Source organism: Muntiacus reevesi, chromosome 1 (genome assembly GCF_963930625.1).
Source record: "Muntiacus reevesi chromosome 1, mMunRee1.1, whole genome shotgun sequence".
In the NCBI taxonomy this organism is placed as follows: Eukaryota; Metazoa; Chordata; class Mammalia; order Artiodactyla; family Cervidae; genus Muntiacus; species Muntiacus reevesi.
The window spans coordinates 45,086,528-45,107,674 of record NC_089249.1 but is presented as its reverse complement, the minus strand read 5'-3'; the positions used below and the strand labels follow the sequence as shown (position 1 = coordinate 45,107,674).

Below are 21,147 nucleotides of genomic sequence, written 5' to 3'. Positions count from 1 at the left end.
AAGAATGATTCTGTGAGGGTGGGGTCTGAGGTTTGTCATGCTTCCTAATGATTACTTATTGTGTTTATGACTATTGTTGACCCCATGAAAAACATGACTTCAAGAATGTTGAATAAGTGAAAGAAAAAATATATTATTTTCTTATAAGTTTAAGGTATCTTAAGGAATGGAAGGGTAGCAATTACTAGGAAAGGCAAAGCCCTGTTATTTTCTTATTACTTTCTTATAATTTTAAGGTATCTTAAGAAATGGAAGGGTAGCAATTACTAGGAAAGGCAAAGCAAAGGTGTAAGGGAGAGACTGAATTAAAAAAACAGACTCTTGAGGAAGAGACGTTGGGTGAGACTTACGGTTCCACAGAATCCGAGGCGCTGGTAGAAAACCAAATGAGGAGAAATAGCAGGAGACACGAGTGAAGAAGCTTGCCCTCCCCCATAGTGAGGGACAAACTGCAGGTATCGTGTCGTGCCCAGCTCCTGCCTTCAGCCTGGTCCTTGAGACCTTTCAAATTTAGCAGACTTTATATGCTATTTGCAAACAAGCTCCACCTAGTGCCTCCAAATGGAGTTCATGTTTGGACACAGATTCCCCGAAAGGGTTGATGCTCTCAAGCGATTGCTTCATTAGTCTCAAGGCTAAACTCTGTCTGACAGGCTCTGAGTCATTTCCAGACAATAAAAATTTATGTTCCAGTGAGAATTAACCTTCTTTAACTTTGACAGCAAAGCTCCTGAGGAGGAACTTTCAACCCATGCTTCTTCAAAATTCTTGCAAGTAGGTGTCAAAGAGAGCTACCTTTGAGGGTCATGGGATGTGTCGCTATACCAGTAACTCATTCAATGACTTTAAGGGGACTTCTTGACAGAGGATTGAGTAAGCTGCTCTGGAGAAAGTAATTCAAAAGAAATGCCCGTGCTTGACTAAAATTGCAGATGTTCTCCCTGCCTTCTTCATCCCCATCACCTCATCATGACCCACCCATCTAGCACTCTCTCCTAGCCTTCCTCAAGCGCAGCCAAGCCCTGCTCCCAACACCCTTCCCCTATATCACTAACACTGTGGATCCACCCCACCCTCAACATTCTCCTGCAGCCTTGCTAAGGCTGGGCAGTAGACACAGTTCACACAGGACACCTCTTGATCACCTGGTGCTGGTGGTCAGAGGGACTAACCTCCCCAGGCCCCACAGGTCTGTAATGATTGGAAAGATAGTTCTAGGCAGGCTGTCACACCCAGGGCATTGCACAGATAGCAGAAAAAAAATTATCCATAGTCTGCCTGTGAAAAAGACATTTACTTGTCCTGGAGCTTCAACCTTAGGGATAGGCTTCAGCACTGCTGCTCATCAGAGGCTGCAGACGCACTTGTAGGGAACATAGGCAGGAAGATGCAGTCTTTGTACCCTCCCACTGTTGCATCCTCCCCTGGTCTTGGCATGACTTGCTGGGATCTTCCAGCAACGAGCTTATACACTCATAGCAAGGCTTAGTTCTGGCAACTATTGCCCAGAAACACTCCCAAATCTGGTCTGGAGGTCAGCAGGGATTGCAGACCCACAGGACTATTTACGTATTTTAACAGCTGTTGCCTGAGGATCTGGCTTTCAATCTGTCTGAAACTAGGCACTGACTCTGGGAGCAAGCTTTTTGGAACACTGACAGGTCTTGAAACACCCTCAACAACTGGGACCCATCAAGAATAAATCAGGCTGCTTAACACTGATTTGAGACAACCAAGAACTAGGGTGAAGATAAATGATAAGTTTCATCTCCTAGTCAGGACACTCCTTCAATGGGAAAGTGGGCTGTTTTATTTAGTATGCAGACTCAAACACAGAGAGAGTCAAGCAAAATGAGGAAATGGGGCAAGATGCTTTAAATGAAAGAACAAAACAAAACCTCAGAAAAAAAATCTTAACAAAATGGAGATACCTATGGCTGATTTATGTTGATGTATGACAAAAATCATCACAATATTGTAAAGTAATTATCCTCCAATTAAAATAAGTAAATTAATTTTTTTAAATGGAGACACATAAATTATCTGGAAAAAAAACCAAAACAGTTCAAAAGAATAGTTGGAAAATGCTCACTGAACTTGAGGAAGAATGGATGAACACAGTGAGAGCTTCAGCAAAGATAAATAAGAAAGTGCTGAACAGAAGTCATAGAGCTGAAGAATATAATAACTGAACTGAAAATAGGCTCGAGGGGTTCAACGGAAGATGAAGTGGAGCAGAAGACAGGATCAGTGACCTGAAAGAGCAGTGGAACTCATCCAAATAGAGCAGCAAAGAGAAAAGAGAATGTTGAAAGAGTCAGGCAGGTAGAGTTCCTATGGGACAACATCAAGCAGAATAACATTCACATTAAAGGAGTCCCACAAGGAGAAGACAGAGAGAGAGTCTGAAAATTTGAGAAATAATGGCTGAAAACGTCCCTAACAAAGGGGAAGAAACAGATACTCAGGTACAGGAAGGACAGAGTTCCTTATGAGAGGAGCCAAAGAGATCTCTACCCAGGCATGTTATAATTAAAATCAAAAGTTCAAGAGAGAATCTTAAAACCAGCAAGAGAAGAAAAGGAGCCAAAGAGATCTCTACCCAGGCATGTTATAATTAAAATCAAAAGTTCAAGAGAGAATCTTAAAACCAGCAAGAGAAGAAAAAAAAAGACGTTGTTATGTACAAGGGAACTTTCATTGGACTATCATCTGAGTTTTCAGCAGAAACTCTGCAGGTCAGAAGGGAATATCAGGATATATTTAAAGTTGTGAAGGAAAAAACTTCTCACTAAGAATCTACCCAGAAAGGCCACCATTTAGAACTGAAGGAAAGAGAAAAAGTTTTCCGTAGAAGCAAAAGCTAAAGGAGTTTATCACCACAAAACCTGCTTTACAGGAAATGTTAAAGGGACTTCTTTAAGCTGAAAAGATACTAATAACTTGAAAACGTATGTAAATAAAAATCTAACTGGTAAAGGCAAGTAAATAGTAAAGACAGTGGTTAACTGTGGGTTATTTGTACTTGCGGCTCAAGACAGGTTTTTTTATGACATTTTTAACTTTAAAAGCAAACATACTTCATGAAAGAGAATGCTTTGCCTAAGATCAAGCAGAATAAGAATTACTAGGGCTGAATGAACAAGGAGGGAAATTAAAATGTAGATATTTATTTAGAATATGATAGGCCTTTATCCCTCTGGAGGAGGAAACAGCAACCCACTGCAGTATTCTTTTTTATTTATTTATTTTATTTTATTTTTTCATTGCAGAATTCTTGCCTGAAAAATCCCATGGACAGAGGTGCCTGGCAGGCTACAGTCCAAAAATGTTAGACACAAGTGAGCAACTCAACACACACACACACATACACACAAAGGTATTTTTTAAATGTATTTTTAACAAATATAGGGAAAAGTTCTTCCTCTTTCTTTTTAAAAAAAAAACTTAATTTATTTATTTTTGGCTGTGCTATGTGGGCTTCTCTTTAGTTTCAGGGAGCGGGGGCTGCTCTCTAGTTGAGATGCTCAGACTTCTCTTGTTGTGGAGCACAAGCTCTCAGGCATGTAGGCTTCAGTAGTTGTGGCTCTAGGGCTTTAGAACACAGGCTTAGTTGTTCCTCAGCATGTTGGATCTTCCCGGACCAGGAACTGAACCCCGTCTCCTGCATTGGCAGGCAGATTCTTTACCCCTGAGCCACCAGGGAAGCCCTTCCTTTTTTTGCTGTATATCTAGCACCCAATTTAGTAGATTCTGTTTCTGTAGATGGAGACAAAGCATTTAAAAATGGTATCTGATTTGCACTAACTCTCTTAAAATTCAGAACAAAAGCTTACTGAAAAAGTAAAAATATCTGCATAATTTTCATGGCAACATAGTTAATTGCATTAGTTTAATAAGAATCTGTCTTTTTAAAAAAAATCTAGACATAATTGGACAGATTGATTGTGTAATTAAGGCCTACCAGAAAAATAATTTTTGAAAATAATTCTTATTTAATCAGTCATGACAAGCTCACAATACAGAAATATGAGTGGAGTCAATATTTACAAAGTCTTCCAAAGGAAACTGACATGGTATGACATATAGGGTACCAGCCTCATACATAAAGAAAATTGTTTCCTGGCAGGCCAAGGATCTTGGGAATTTGGGTGGGTGAGGCTCCTAGAGGAGAGGAATTCCTCTGACTTTGTAGTTACTGCAGGTAATAAAACAAGTTTTCAGTTCAGTCGTTCAGTCGTGTCCAACTCTTTGTGACCCCATGGACTGCAGCACGCCAGGATTCCCTGTCCATCACCAACTTCCGGAGCGTGCGCAAACTCATGTCCATAGAGTCAGTGATGCCATCCAACCATCTCATTCTCTGCCGTTCCCTTCTACTCCTGCCTTCAATCTTTCCCAGCATAAGAGTCTTTTCCAGTGAGTCAGTTCTTCGTATCAGGTGGCCAAAGTATTGGAGCTTTGGTTTCAGCATCAGCCCTTCCAATGAAAATTCAGGACTGATTTCCTTTAGGATTGACTGGTTTGATCTCCTTGCAGTCCAAGGGATTCTTGAGAGTCTTCTCCAACACCACAGTTCAAGAGCATCAGTTCTTTGGTGCTCAGCTTTCTTTAGGGTCCAACTCTCACACCCATGTATGACTACTAGAAAAACCATAGCTTTGACTAGACGGACCTTTGTCGACAAAGTAATGTCTCTGTTTTTTAACATGCTTTTTATCTGCTTTTTAAATATGTCATAGCTTTTCTTTCTTTCAAGGAGCAAGAGTCTTATAGTTTCATGGCTGCAGTCACCATCTGCAGTGATTTTAGAGCCCAAGAAAATAAACTCTGTCAATGTTTTCAAGTTTTAGAGGTTCTTAAAAGTTTAAACCAAAACACTAATTTGCAAAGATATATCCACCTAATGTTCACTTCAGCATTATTTACAATAGCTAAATTATGGATGCAATTTAAATGCCCATTGATAGATAAATGGCTAAAGAATGGCATATTATTTGGAAGAAGAAAAAAAGAAATCTTGCCATTTTGACAGTATGAATGAACTTAGATGTATTACGCTAAGTGAAATAAATCAGACAGAGAAAGACAAACACTGTATGATCTTCTGTGTGTGTGTTTGTTGTTCAGTCGTGTCCGACTCTTTGTGACCCAGTGGACTTGAGCCTACGGGGCTCCTCTGTCCATGGGTATTCTCCTGGCAAGAATATTGGAGTGGGTTGCCAATTCCTTCTCCAGGGCATCTTCCCAACCCAGGAATCAAACCCAGGTCTCCCACATTGCAGGCAGATTCTTTATTGTCTGAGCCACCAGGGTCAATCCAACTTGTATGAGGAATCTAAAAACTCATAAATACAGAGAGCAAATTGATGGTTGCCAGAGGAAGGGTGGGTGGGGGGTTGGGTGAAACAGGTGAAGGAGGTTAAGAGGTACAAAACTGGTTATAAAATAAATGTCATGGGGATGTAATACATAGCATAAGGAAGATAGTCAATAATACTGTAATAATTTTGTATGGTAACAGATGGTTATGAGGCTTACTGTGGTGATCATTTTAAAATATATTTAAATGCCAAATCATTATGATGTATACCTGAAACTAACATAATATTGCACATTGATTATACTTCAATTAAAAAAGAAAGATTTTCAGCAATACTTCTGCTTTGTATTAAATACTAATAAACATTCTTTGAAAAACTGTACTAGAGCAGATTAAAATCTATAAAGCAGTCTTTTTACCCACATTTGCATTGAAGTCTAGCAATATTCATGACTCATAGATTTATTAATTTATATCATGAATTATTTTATTTTCTGGAGTGGATTGCCATTTCCTCTTCCATGGGATTTTCCTGACCCAGGGATCAAACCCATGTCTCCTTCGTCTCCTGCATTAGCAGATTAATTCTTTACCACTGAGTCACCTGGGAAGCTGGCAAATTTTGCTTCAAGTCCTAATAAATAACCAAAATTCCTTCTTCTTATTTCTCTGACTTTGGAAAAGTATGAAAATCTGTTTTATATGTTTGTGAAACAGTAAGCAATTCAAGTCAGGTTTGAGTGAAGATGATCTTTCTGGCTCATTTTCTCTACTGGTATGTGCTAAAACCTTTGTATTATTCCATTTCTCCTCTATCTGTCTGCTTGTGGGAATATGCTCACTCAGCACTGACCCATTTTTTTCACTGTCTACTACATTCCCAGAACTGTGTTGGGTGAACAAGCGGCAGACATGATAAAGATACAGGTCTGAATTTCAAAGAGGTCTGACTATACAGAAGAAGGGGAAAAATAATTTTTTAAGGTGTGGAATTGTACAAGTTGAAAGAGAGATATTTGTGCTAAACCATCAGAAGCATGAAAAGAGAACAGTTCTGCACAAAGATCAGAAAAAAACTTGCTTTCTTTTTCCTGCCATTGCCTAGAAGATGGACTACCTATAGTACAACTCTGAAATAATTCTCCTTTCAAAAATCTTTCAGTGGTTTTCATAAACAAATGACAATTATTGTTCTAGTCTTTACTTATTTTGTAATTTTATTTTTGCCCTTATCTTTTAATTTGTCTATTTGTATACATTTTATTGCATTTCCCAGATGGCGCTAGTGGTAAACAACCCACCTGCCAATGCAAGAGACATAAGAGATGAGGGTTCAATCCCTGGGTCAGGATGATCCCCTGGAGGAGGGCATGGCAACCTACTCCAGTACTCTTGGCTGGGAAATCCCATGGACAGAGGAACCTGGCAGGCTAGGGTCCACAGGGTCACAAAGTCAGACATGACTGAGGGAACTTAAGCACACATGCATGCATGCATTTTATTATTCTTTCAACTTATTTTTGCTCTTCATGCCCATGAAATTAATCTTTAATTTTCATTTTGTAGTTCAGTCCAAACTCAGAAATTAAGTCCGAATTAGAATTCACTTCTTGTGAGTTGAATAAATGAAGATAAAGTGTGTCTGACTAAGGAAGGCTAAATATTGTAAAAAAAAAAACTGACATTCATAATCATTTTACATTTATTTATATTCAGTGAATCTCCAGACAATACCCAATGTGACTATAGGGATAATTCATATCATAAAAAAATTTCAAAATTTTACCTGGAATAAATGATAAGCTTAGTAATGAAAAAAAAAGGTGAGAACTGACCAGCTGAATAATTACAACATTTCATTCAGCCACAGTAATTCAAATATTTTAGCATGTATGAAAGAATAAACTGGTTAATCAGTGAAATAGAATAAATCATTTAGAAACAAATTTTAAAATATATAATTTAATTTGTGATAAAGGAGTCACTTTTTATCAGCAGGGAAATATTGAATTGGTTAATAAATGATAATGGGACTACATAAGTGAGGAAAAAAGTCAATTTAGATATCAACTCATATAGCACACAATAGACAACAAAATAATTTGAGCTGGAATTAAAAGTAAAAATTCAAACCAGGACTTTTGCTTCCACACATGCAGGATTTCTTCAGCACAAAGGTCTCTCTAATGTAACCCCTTTATAAGTCACACCCCTTTTCCCATTTCCCTAGCACCGATAACCCCTGGAAACCACTCACTTATCTTCCATTTCTATGGTTTTGTCATTTCAAGAATGTTTTATGAAAGGAGTCATACAGTGTGACCTTTTGAGGTTGTATTTCTTTTCACTGAGTGTAAAGTTTTTGAGATCCATCCAAGTTGTTGCTCGTATCAGTACTTCGTCCTTCTTTATTAGTGAGTAGCATTCCATGGTATGGATGCTTTGATGGACATTTTGGTTATTAACAATATTTAGAAATATTGTTTTTTTCCCACATCTTCTGGGAAAGCAGATTTTGGAATTTAATTTTTAATTATCTACAGATTTTTGTGTGTGTACCTCTTTGTGTAGTTTTTCTGTACTTTTAAAAACACTATGGGGACTTCCCTGGTGTCTAGTGGTTAACATACTGTGCTTCCACTGTGTGGGGCAAGGGTTAGATCCCTAGTTGGGGAACTAAGATCCTGCATGCCATGTGGAGTGCTCAGAAAAAAAAAACCACTGTGGAGAATAGATACATATTTCAGAATGAAAATATAACATTGATAAAAAGATAGAGTTATGAATGTCTTAAATTTATTCAACATACAAATTTAGCATACTTCCAATTCCTGTTCCTTCTTTCTCCTACTGTCCTCTCTTCTGGTAAGTCTTTGTTCTTTGTTTCTGGAGCAGTTCATCTGATGAGGTCCACAAGTTACCATCTTCAATCATTTCCATGTTCAGATTCTAAACAGTAAAGAAAAGATAGAAATATCAGGAAAATTTTGTGATCTAATAAAGGGATAATTTTTCATATTTTAATGATAAATATTTGAACTTAGTATGCTTATTTATTTTTACTGATAAGGTTGTTCTGTTTTTCCATGTTTTAAAGTGGAAAGTGGAAGGTCTCATAACAAGTGTTGTATTGTCAAAGTTGAGCTCTGTCAATCAGTCAAAAGGAACATCTTATAGATGTTCTTATGCAGTATTATATGGACAATTTTAGAGTGAAAAGTTGCCTGACTTTAGCTTGTATAAGTTTAGAAACATCTCAGAAAGGCCATGGGTGATAAATATATCACCACTGAGCACAGAAATGTAAACTAAATATTAGATGATTTAGCTTTTATATGTGGCAAATTCCTGGATTCATCCTCAAACAAGTCAACCCAGATACATGTATTATATTTTACTTGCATTTTTTCCTACTGTGAAAGTCTATAATACATCTGAGATAGTTCAACTCATAAATGATTCACCAAGGAGTTTTATAATATGGTAAGGGAATGCTCAAGAAGCAGCTTTAAGCAGACAACAAATGTTTATTTATTTTCTTTTCATTAGCATCAGATTTTACTGTCTATACTTTACCAGCACTGCAGGGAACACTGTACTCTTCAATGGTGAATTCTTCTGAAATGCAAAAAGAATGAGAGAGAGTGAAGACAGACATGCAGTAATAGGCACATGAGTAGTTAACTGCAAATAAACTGTGTAAGCTATGAAAGAAAATATAAAGCATAGTTATAGAGCCAATAAAAGGATTTCTTTTGTACTAAGCCGCTTGGGATTGGTTGGTGGGAAGTAAGAGAAAGTTGGGCTTGGATACAAAGTTCACAGATGGCTAACTGTCCTTCTGTAGGACACTGTATAGCCCTTTTTCACAATTATGTTTTTCTTATTGGAATTGTACCTTCCGCTCTGAACCTTTTCTTTTCTAAGAAAGAGTTAAGTTGGAACGCTACCAGCATGCTAAGATGCTGGTAAGATTCTAGTTCAGAGTCATGAGCAAATCAAAGAATTTCCTAATATATTACAGTTTCCCAAAATTTGTTACTCTCCAAGGCCCAGGAGGAAAATAGATCAAATTTTGGGTCTCATAGCACACATTAGTGCTGAGAAGTGGCTTTTTAAAGTTATTGCTACTCTTTTTTCCTTTCTGGAAAAATTCAGCAAACAACTTCATGGGGGAATTTAGAAAGAACTGATCCCCTTATTGCTCTCTGATCAGTTTATAAGAATGACTCTAATACTTGTTTGAGGATAAGTATTACTAATAAGATCATCCTGTGATCATAAACTCACTCTTTCTTCCAGTGAGAGATTGTGGAGTTTTCTTTCGGTTATGGTGACACTATTGTAGATTAGTCATCTTTTTCCTTTCAAGGCTTGGCATCTCTGAATCTCACTCACCTGTCTCATAGTAATCATATGCCTTTACGGTAGCTGGTTTTAAATTCTTTACTGCGATGTCTTGTTCCACTGAGAAGGAGAAACTCAGGATTTGATGGGTTAACTGGAGAGACAGGAAAACTGAATTGGAATCAAAGATACTGAGTCTCTCTTTCCCTAAGACATTATCAGACCCTGTACTTATGCTATTCTCTGTACCAAAACCTTTGGAAAGAACGAGATGGCTTCAGACTTGTACAATACATTCAAGGACAGATAAGAGAAGGGCAAGAAGACAATTCTACAGACAGTTAAATGTAGTAAATCAAGCCTGTTGACTTGGCCAGGATTCATTCTCCTCTATAGCTATTTTCTTCCCCTACCCCTTTCATACATGAAATACAAGGGAGTTTTATAATATGGGGCTTTCCTGGAGGCTCAGATGGTAAAAAATCTGCCTACTATGTGGGAGACCCGGCTTCAATCCCTGGGTCAGGAAGAGTCCTCTGGAGAAGGGAATGGCAACCACTCCAGTATTCTTGCCTGGAGAATTTCTTGGGTGGACAGAAGAGCTTGGTAAGCTTTAGTCTGTGGGGTTGTAAAGAGTCGAACACGACTGAGTGACTAACACTTATACCAGAGGCTTTTGTAATACGGTAAGCTGTGTATGTAAAGTACACTCTTTGAACCTGGGTTGGCTTGTTAGAACCTCTAGTGGCTCTTCTGGACCTAGCAGAGTTACAGAGACTCTTACCTCTTCAAAGTAAATCAGGACATGGTTGGCGTTCACTTCAGTCCTCTGAATCTGAGCCATTTCCTGGAGCTGTAGATGCAGAGGATAAACCAAAGGGTATGAGATGAGGGACTTTCAGGTTGAGATAGTCTTCAGATATTTATGTTCTAAATGGCTCCTCAGAACATCACACTCTAATTTGATCTCCTCAAGAATAATAGCAATAGAAATAAAAATAACATTGACTAAACACTCTCCCTATCTATTATCTACATATAGAGACAGGGAATTATCTTCTAACTATATTTAAAAAAGAGGGGAGGGGAAGGTTAAAAGACATTTCTCCCCATCCTTTGAGTCTAGCATAATTTTGATACCAGAAACCAGTAAGAATAATGTAAGAAACAAAAAGTATAGCCCAATGTCAGTCACTGGGATGACGTCAGTCACTGGGAGAAGGGGGCGACAGAGGATGAGATGGTTGGATGGCATCACTGACTCAATGGATATGAATTTGGGTAAACTCGGGGAGTTGGTAATGGACAGGGAGGCCTGACGTGCTGCAGTTCATGGGGTCACAGAGAGTGGGACATGACTGAGTGACTGAACTGAACTAAGTGTCAGTCATGATATTAAAAAAAAAGCACAAAACACAACCATTTATAAGCAAACAGAATCCAGAAATTTATTTTTAAAAATAAACACAGTGACTAGGTCCAGTTAGTCCTAAGCATGTAAAGTTGCTTCAGAATTTAAAAGACCAATGTGATTTATTATACTAATTAAAAATAAAATCACTGTCATCTAAAATACAGAAAAAGATTTGAACTAAAACACAGGGCCCATTTGCTACAATAACTTTTGTAAATTATACAAAATTTTTGTAAATTATACAAAAATTGGGAACTTCCTTGAACCAATAAGGAAAACGATCAAAAACTCTAAAGTTTGTTCAATGATGAAGAGATAAAAACTGTCTCTTCTATGTCAAGGAAAAGTTGAGGAAAAAAAATGGAGAATATATGTACATATATACATATGATATAGTTTCCCTTTTCCTTTTTATACATAATGGAAAGATAATTCAATGCACTATGGATTCCTAGAAGTCTCAAGGTTAAACATTATTACCATGTTTATGATTTAAAACTTATAGTTGAGACCATATAGCTAGGATGCCCACTGTTCGAATGATGGAAATACTAGAGACACAAGTTTGAGAAACCTCTTGAAGAACTGAATCAAAAAAATTAAATTTATAGCATTTATTTGCAATGACTTTGCTATCTGTAAGGGATTTAGGGCTTACCTTTCTCACTGATGATTTCACAGGTATGAAGCCTGATGCCATCTTCACATCAACAATGACCATGTTGGAGCTGGGTCGTTCCCCAGTGTAACTATGAAGTCAAGGTGTACGGACAAGGCAGTCAAACAAAATCCTTTGGACTTCATTCAAGACAGAAGTCTCTCCTGTTTTATTTCTAGTGTTTCCTATCCCTGGCTACCATTCAACTTCACCATCTACTCTATTTGCTTCTGCTATAGTTGTCTGGGAGCTTTCCAGATGGCGCTAGTGGTAAAGAATCTGCCAGCCAATGCAGGAGACACAGGTTTGATCCCTGGGTTGGCAACAAGACCCCCCTCGGGTAGGAAGGAAGTGGCAACCCACTCCAGTATTCTTGCCTGGAAAACTCCACGGACAAAGGAGCCTGTCGGGCTACAGTCCATGGGGCTGTAAAAGAGTGGGACATGACTGAACAGCTGAGCATGTAGTTGTTTGGAAAACTCATAAGAAGTCATACTCAGTAGGTATGGTGACATCATATTCTCAACATTAAGGCTTTTCGGTTAAGAGTGAAGAAAATTTTCTTTTGAATAAATACTGCAAGAGTTTCTTATTCATTATGTATGACCCTGGACAGTGAAGGTCCTCTGCACCAGAAAATCAATTTCACCATATTTTACAAAAGGTCAGGTAGCAGTTTAGGATTTACCTAATGTTGATGTGAATCTGGACTTTCCTGTGAGTACTGACTCTATCACAATCCTTCGGGAGAGTTTCAACTTTCAGAGTAAAGGGAGCTTTTCCTTCTTTCTTGGGCAGGATATTATATCTCAAGGATGTCTAAAACAAACGGGGGGAACAAAAACCTTTATTTTGGTACTCAATCTATTGCTTCTAGGTAACTTATATTTCCCCTTGGTACACATTTCTTTCTCTGTTTTGAAGTTCAGATCTACTTCTTGTGACTTGACCTCCCATTTGTGACACTTCAGAGATCCTGGCGGGTCTCACCTGGACGTACACACATCCCGACCCTGACACGGCTGTGTTGTACTCTCCCGGGATCTTTGGCAAAGCCACCTCCTGCAGCAGTAGACGTTTGGCTTCATCTACTCGAAATTCTTCAGAGAAGGTCTCTGCTGACTTAATGGTGACAGTAGCTGCTTTCTCCCCTTTAGTGAAAGTTGCTGCTCCATATCTGGAGAGTGCCTGGAGAGCCACCACTGTATCCTGAAAAAAAGATGGGTGCAGAAATTATAGGAGAGGAAGGTGGCCAAATCATACTAGATATGAACCATAATCATGTTACTCTCACAGTTACCTAGTCATAAGCATTGTTCATTCACTGAATTTCAAGTCTATTCAGAGTTCCTTATTCATCATGAACTATTCTAGGTACTTTGTGTGTGTTAGTCACTCCATCATGTCTGACCCTGTGATCCCATGGACTGTAGCCCACCAGGCTTCTCTGTCCATGGAATTCTCTAGGCAAGAATACTGGAGTGGATAGCCATCCCCTTCTCCAGGGGATCTTCCCAATGCAGGGATTGAATCTAGGTCTCCTGCATTGCAGGCAGATTCTTTACCACTTGAACCATCTGGAAACCCTTAAGTACTTTGGGGAAATGCAGTTTCCTCATTCAAGTAGTTTACAATGTACATATGGGACTAAGACTCAAATATTTGACATAAAATAGAAGACATTTCAATAATCTATATATTTCTGTGTATTTCTATGAGCTTCACAGGTGGCAGAGTGGTAAAGAATCTGCCTGCCAATGCAGGAGACGCAAGAGACTTGGGTTTGATCCCTGGGTCAGGAAGATCCCTGGAGTAGGAAATGGCAACCTACTACAGTATTCTTGCCTGGAGAATCCCATAGACAGAGGAGTCTCACGGGTTACAGTCCATGGGGTCGCAAAGAGTCGGACACGACTGAGAATGGAGACATGTAATATATACATTTCTATAACAATATTTGTTGGGAAAATTCAGAGAAAGAAGGAGTTGGAGCTAGTATACATAATAAGAGAAGACTGTGAAGAAGATGAGAAATAAGATTATCTCTGAATAGTGAGAAAGATTTATGAAGGCAGAAAAGAGGCATCAGGCAGTTACAGGGAGGGACATATTGGAAGTAAAGACCTGGAAAAGAGTGAGCTGATTCCAGGAAAAGTGAAGAGATTTGCCTTATTAGACAAGATTAGTTATGTTTACTGAGGAGAGGAAATATTTTGGGCAAAATAATTTTAGTCTTTGGATGAAAAATGCTACAAAGTATGTGGGATCTTAGTTCCCCCACCAACCAGGGATAGAACCTGAGCCCCCCTGCAGTGGAAGCACAGAGTCTGGACCACCAGGAAAGACCCTAAAGGAAGTAATCGTATGAAAACATTGCTTTAGGAAGATTGGTTACTTTATAGAAGAGGATCCACTAAGAAGAGAAATTATGAGAGATTGAATAGAGGACAGAGAAATAGCCCAAGTATAAAATAATGAGGCTGAAACCTTTCTGGTGATGCAAGAATAAAATATAAGTTAGAAACACTATTCACTTACTCAACTCTTAGACTATGGTTCTGTCTACATAGGTATTAGTACATTTATTTTTCTTTCTAGAGTCTCTTCACAGACCTGAGTGGAGGAGAAGCCCCCGTTGGGGTTCTGTTGCTTGGTGAGCCATCTTACAATCTTTGTAGCCACAGACAGATCTTCTGAAGACGGGGCAGGCTGGGCAGTAAGATAGGCAAGGAGGCAGTAAGATGTCATCTCCACGTCAACAGAAGGAGCCCGGCGTGGACTGTAGAGTTCATTAACTTCTTGAGACTTCCCAGGACGTTGCCAGTGGATTGAGTCCTCTTAGAAATAAAAAAGGATATCATCTTCAGCTTAGAGAACATTTTCAAAAATCTAATTCATGAATGATCCCTGTAATTACAGCTCACCCAGTGAATAGGCACACATGAAGTGAAGTGAAGTGAAAGTCTCTCAGTAGTGTCCGATTTTTTGTGACCCTATGGACTATACAGTCCATGGAATACTCCAGGCCAGAATACTGGAGTCAGTAGCCTTTCCTTTCTCCAGGGAATCTTCCCAACCCCAGGGATTGAACCCAGGTCTCCCGCATTGCAGGCAGATTCTTTACCAGCTGAGCCTCCAGGGAAGCCCAAGAATACTGGAGTGGGTAGTCTTTCCTTTCTCCAGTGGATCTTCCCAACCCAGGAATCGAACCGGGGTCTCCTGCATTGTGAGCAGATTCTTTACCAACTGAGCTATCAGGGAAGCCCAGACATACATGAAGTGAAAGTATTAAGTAATTACCAATCAAGCTAATCTTTACCGAGAAAGTACATTGAGGTTCCAGTAAATCACCTCGTGTCTTTGTGTTTATTATATTCCGTGTGATATTAGAAACTGGACTGTTTAGAGGTCTATAATGTGTGAATTGATAAAATCATCCATGTTACCTAGAGATGTTAGGTCAGTAATAATTAATCTTCTTATAATAATAAAATGGATAGAATATAATATAAGCATGATGTGAAAGTGAAAGTCGTTCAGTCATTTCCAACTCTTTGCGACCCCATGGACTGATTATATACAGTTCATGGAGTTCTCCAGGTGAGAATACTGGAGTGGGTAGTCGTTTCCTTCTCCAGTGCCTCTTCCCAAACCAGGGATAGAACCCAGGTCTCCGGCATTGCAGGCAGATTCTTAATCAGCTGAGCCACCAGGGAAGCTCAAGAATACTGGAGTGGGTAGCCTATCCCTTCTCCAGGGGATCTTCCTGACCCAGGAATTGAACCGGGATCTCCTGCATTGCCGGCGGATTCTTCACCAGCTGAGCTATTAGGGAAGCCCAAAATAAATGTGAATAAAATAGGCCCTCTCTCTTTGATCACTGGTGTGACTTTTGGAAGTCAGTTCTTACCTTCTCTGACAGCCTCTTTGTCTAGTGACTCAAGCAGCTCCTCTCGCTTGGCTTGGTTTCCTGCTAGTGCGAAGGCATAGGCCAATAATGCCTTGGTATAGACAAAACTTCCTTGGGCCTCTGAGGCAGATTGCCAGGCCCTTTCCAGGCAGAAAAGAGCATTGCGGACAACTGTGTGCTATAAAGAAGATAAAGATAAAGTGTATATATGTCAATCCAAATCTCCCAGTTCATCCTGCCCCCACCTTTCCCCTTTGGTATCCATATGCTCTCATTCTCCACATCAATCCTGTTTCTGCCTTGCAAAGAGATTCATCTGTACTATTTTTCTAGATTCCACATATATGCATTAATATACAAAATGTGCTTTTCTCTTTCTGACTTACTGAAAATGAAGGAAGACCTTAAGCTAGCTGAGCCAGGCTAATGAACTGTGCCCTGGCTAGCCACAGATTAAATGTCCCACTGTGCTTGCACAACACCACAGTTCTGACCAGAGGGTAATTTCCTTTGCAGCTTCCCAAGGGATCTTTCATCCTTTATGCTCCAGTGAAATATGCTAATATTAAATAATGTGAAAATCACAACTTATTTTCCTCAGAGATTCATAGCTCCAAGAGTTTCATCCTTACATTAGGGGGAGGTACATTAGAGGGTGGGAGTGGCGGTACATACGGTGACGAGCAGCGGCATCTCCAGTAGAGCGATGGTGATATAGGCAGAGAGCGTTACCTCGTCATCAACTCCACCCTGCAGGATCAGAGGCAGAGACACTCAAACACTCCAAGAGCCATCACCCAGAGTCAGCTATCTCTAATTTCCCCCTTGGTTATCTTCACCAGAATGTTTCTTTTCTAGGGTAATATTATTGTTTCCTCCACTTCTTCCTTCACCCCCAAATTCTGAAATCTGTCCCAAATCACTTTCCCTCACTTTTAATGACATAGTGGAGTTTCTTGGACATGCTGTTTTCTTACCATAGGAAACACCTAATTTATTGTTAGGTTTCAAAAGCTTTCACTTCTGCTGTCCTTCTCAAAGTTATGTCATCAGGACTTGAGGAATATATAGGAGCATCACAGCTCATACATTTCACTCTTCTCAGGGACCAGAGCAAATTTAAAGTCTTCACCTTAATAGCATTGTTTAGCAATGATCCGGAGCGCTGGAAACAACCATTTTCTTTCTGCTTCAGTGAGAGCCAGGTAAGGGATTCTCTGATGTGTGAGTCCTCCACAAAGATGTGTGACTGGGCTTGAGAAAAAGACTTGAGCACAAATGCAGTAAGCCTGTCCAGCAAAGAAGAGAAGGAGACCTGAGGACCATCTCCCTTTTAGAGCTCACTGTGCATCACTGCTTCCAGATAGCTTCACAGTTCCATGGCGAAAATCGGTGGGGAGATGACCCTTGAATACTGCATATACTCTTATTTGTCCAACAAACTTCTGAATCTACTTAAAAATCTCAACTTTATTGGTTTCTCCAGAGTTGATACCTTTTTTCTCATAAAATGTTTGTTGGAGACTCAAAGCCTTCCCACCATCCAAACTGCCATTTTCTGAATGCTTTTACTACGCCACAGTGTCTTTCTGTCCTTCGCCTTCCTCTCCTCCCTGAATGCGCAATATAGGAACTTCTCTCTCTCTCATTTCACATTATGACACCTTATGCCTTATATTTCTGCTTGAGGGGGCCCTAATTTTACTACTATCTATTGTACTATCTGCCTGCAATGCAGGATACATAGGTTCTACCCTTGGGTCTGGAAGATCCCCTGGAGAAGGAAATGGCAGCCCACTCCAGTATTCTTGCCTGGGGAATCCCATGGACAGAGGAGCCAGGTGGGCTATAGTCCATGGGGTCCCAAAAGAGTTGGACATGACTTAGTGGCTAAACAACAACTGTACTATCAGAACAGTGAGCTTTCATACATGAAATGGTGAGATCCTCCGCTAGCAATGATACGCATGTGGGTTTTTAAAGGGTAACAAATTTCTACACAATAAGTCCAGTTATCAGAGAAGAGCTACTTCCAGTTATCTGAAATATCTTGGATCTACAGACAGCATATGGAAATAATTATCTTACCAAGTGTTTCCCTGACTTCTACCACCACGATCCCCAAAGGCGCTGTAAGAACCGTCACTGTGCTTATAGTTCAACTGTCTTTGGTAACCTGAAGAAGAAGGACGTTTGCATAGATTTAGGAAATAGCAGAGACACTGGAGAAGGAATCAGGCTTTTCCTTAAAACTCACTGAGGAATCACAGGGAAACTACTATTTTACTACAAAGTCTCCAAGATTTGATGATGCCATTTAATTCTCTGGTTGTATAGTGAGGCATCTTGTTGGATGTCACAGCAAAGGTAATTACTAAATCTTAATTGAAGGGACATGGATTTGAGTTCACTGGAGGAGATATTTAGGAAATCAATTAATGTTTTTCCTTGGGAGTAATCTCTCACCACTGATGAGGTAGCTGATGGCTTTGGACTTGATCTTCTCAGTGAGCTGTCCTGTCTCATTTAGATAGTTCAGAACATAGATGTTAGGGGTGAAAAGGACCATATTCTGTTCTCCACAACCATAGGGCATCCGGAGAAGATTCTGAAGATTTTGCATTGCAGAGCCTAGTATATCACCTGAGGAATGAAATACAGAAAAAAATTTAGAGGAACTCAGAGCTGATTGATGTTAGGGTAGGAAAATAGATGACTAGCTAAGTGAGAAGTCAAATCATGTATAAAGGGGAGGACCAGAAAGCATAAGAGGTGAAGAAAAACAAGAAATAGAAAGAGAAATGTAGGAACAATAGATGTTCAAAGGTGGGAAAAATAGGAAAAAACCAAAGTGGCAGGGTGTACATTACTGATGAGTCACACATCTGGTAAAAAAATGATTAGTTTCATCTCTAGGAGGAAGCATCACTATCTAGCCAATATCTTGAAGGTGAGAACACAAAGAGATGACTCTCCTTACTCTTTAGAGTATATCAAGGTTTAAGGTGTAACCCAGCATCAAATCAGCACCCCTTTCCCACTAATACACAGTGTGGTCCTTGGTGCTTTCTCAGTCCAATGCCTAGACTCAGGGACTCCATTAGAAAGGGATGAGGAGACCCCATGCACAAGAGTTAAAGGGATGGACAGAGGCTTCTTTTGGGATGGGAGACTCACCCAAAACTGCATATGTTGCCCTGGCAGAACCTTCAACCACATTTGAAGGAAGTTTTAATGACAACTTTTCAGATTCTCCAGTTTCTAATGAAACAAGACAAATAGACAGAAGGGAGGGAAAAAATGAGAGAAATGTTCTAGTTCTGTTTGCATTTTTTCCGTCTCTGTGATCAAGATCCAACATCACGTTTTTCTTAGCTATTATTTAACTTATTTGATGCAATCCAAGTTTCTCCTAGAGCCACAATTCATCTCACAGTGAAGTTCATATTAATCATATATATTTGTGCTAAGTCTCTATAGATCTCTATATAAGCATATACCTTATGTTATACTTATTTCCTTCTCTTTATTCTTTATGTTAACTTCTATTACAGCTGGTGGTTGTAAAAAAAATCATATTTACTCCATAAATATGTATTAAGTGTGTTCTATGTACCAGATTCTGTTTTAAGTGCAGTGACATAGCAATTTTTGGAAGATATTCCCTGACATCATAATAACTTCATTTTGATGGGAGTAATAAAATAACAAATTTTTAGTATGCTAGATACTGATAAGTTCTATACAAAAAATAAAGCAGAGTGTTTATATGGTTGAGCTAGTGAGGCAAGGTAAACCAGGAAGTGCAGGGTGTGGGGAGAAAGTTGCATCTAAATACTCATTGATTAAAAAATAAGGTATTTCCCTGGTGGTTCAGTGGCTAAGACTCCATGCTCTCAATTCAGGGGGCCTGGGTTCAATCCCTGGTCAGGGAACTAGATTCACACTCCCCAACTAAGACCTGGCCCATTATATTTACTACTGTGGGCAAGAATCCCTTAGAAGAAATGGAGTAGCCTTCATAATCAACAAGAGTCCAAAATGCAGTACTTGGGTGCAATCTCAAAAATGACAGAATGATCTCTGTTTATTTCCAAGGCAAGCCATTCAATATTACAGTAATCCAAGTCTATGCCCCAACCAGTAATGCTGAGGAAGCTGAAATTGAATGGTTCTCTGAAGACCTACCAGGCCTTCCAGAACTAACACTCAATAAAGATGTCCTTTTCATTATAGGGGACTGGAACGCAAAAGTATGAAGTCAAGAGATACCTGGAGTAACAGGCAAATTTGACCTTGGAGTACAAAATGAAGCAGGACAAAGGCTAACAGAGTTTTGTCAAGAACTTGCACTGGTCATAGCAAACACCCTCTTCCAACAACACAAGAGAAGACTCTACACATGGACATCACCAGATGGTCAATACCAAAATCAGATTGATTATATTCTTTGCAGCCAAAAATGAAGAAGCTCTATATAGTCAGCAAAATAAGACCAGGAGCTGACTGTGGCTCATATTACTCTTTATTACAGAATTCAGACCTAAATTGAAGAAGTAGGGAAAACCACTAGACCATTCAGGTATGACTTAAATTCCTTATGATTATATAGTGGAATTGACAAATAAATTCCAGGGATTAGATCTGATAGACAGAGTGCCTGAAGAAATATGGACGGAGGTTTGTGACAGTGTACAGGAGGCAGGGATCAAGACCATCCCCAAGAAAAAGAAATGCAAAAAGGCAAAATGGCTGTCTGAGGAGGACTTACAAATAGCTGAGAAAAGAAGCAAAAGAGAAAGGAGAAAAGGAAAGCTATATCCATTTGAATGCAGAGTTCCAAAGAATAGCAAGGAGAGATAAGAAAGCCTTCCTCAGGGATCAATGCAAAGAAATAGAGGAAAACAATAAAATGGGAAAGACTAAAGATCTCTTCAAGAAAATTACAAGGGAACATTTCATGCAAAGATGGGCACAATAAAGGACAGAAATGGTATGGACCTAACAGAAGCAGAAGATATTAAGAAGAGGTGGCAAGAATACACAGAAGAACCATACAAAAAAAATCTTCATGACCCAGATAATCCCAATGGTGTGATCACTCACCTAGAGCCAGACATCCTGGAATGTGAAGTCAGGTGGACCTTAGGAAGCATCACTGTGAACAAAGCTAGTGGAGGTAATGGAATTCCAGTTGAGCTATTTCAAACCCTTAAAGATGATGCTGTGAAAGTGCTACACTCAATATGCCAGCAAATTTGGAAAACTCAGCAGTGGCCACAGGACTGGAAAAGGTCAGTTTTCATTCCAATCCCAAAGAAAAGCAATGCCTATGAATGTTCCAACTACTGCACAATTGCACTCACCTCACACACTAGCAAAGTAATGCTCAAAATTCTCCAAGCCAGACTTCAACAGTATGTGAACCTAGAACTTCCAGATGTTCAAGCTGGTTTTAGAAAAGTCAGAGGAACCAGAGATCAAATTGCCAACAT

At 39.4% G+C, this 21,147-nt stretch overlaps 2 protein-coding genes across 2 annotated transcripts in view; both read right to left on the bottom strand.

Annotated features, from left to right (window-relative positions):
- Window positions 1-481, bottom strand: part of A2M (alpha-2-macroglobulin) — a 66,440-nt gene extending 65,959 nt beyond the window's left edge. The window contains exon 1 of the mRNA XM_065941603.1: window positions 351-481. Within this exon, the coding sequence (XP_065797675.1) occupies window positions 351-436 (86 nt within the window). The 5' untranslated portion in view covers window positions 437-481. The remainder of the gene's footprint in view (window positions 1-350) is intronic.
- Window positions 482-8,888: 8,407 nt separating this feature from the next.
- Window positions 8,889-21,147, bottom strand: part of LOC136167792 (pregnancy zone protein-like) — a 58,894-nt gene continuing 46,635 nt past the window's right edge. The window contains exons 23-35 of the mRNA XM_065935365.1: window positions 18,830-18,913; window positions 18,119-18,295; window positions 17,741-17,828; window positions 16,785-16,941; window positions 16,328-16,402; window positions 15,653-15,830; window positions 14,356-14,579; window positions 12,733-12,951; window positions 12,431-12,561; window positions 11,743-11,833; window positions 10,455-10,523; window positions 9,722-9,824; window positions 8,889-8,941 (exon numbers count right to left, since the gene is read on the bottom strand). Of these exons, the coding sequence (XP_065791437.1) occupies window positions 8,889-8,941; window positions 9,722-9,824; window positions 10,455-10,523; window positions 11,743-11,833; window positions 12,431-12,561; window positions 12,733-12,951; window positions 14,356-14,579; window positions 15,653-15,830; window positions 16,328-16,402; window positions 16,785-16,941; window positions 17,741-17,828; window positions 18,119-18,295; window positions 18,830-18,913 (1,649 nt within the window). The remainder of the gene's footprint in view (window positions 8,942-9,721; window positions 9,825-10,454; window positions 10,524-11,742; window positions 11,834-12,430; window positions 12,562-12,732; window positions 12,952-14,355; window positions 14,580-15,652; window positions 15,831-16,327; window positions 16,403-16,784; window positions 16,942-17,740; window positions 17,829-18,118; window positions 18,296-18,829; window positions 18,914-21,147) is intronic.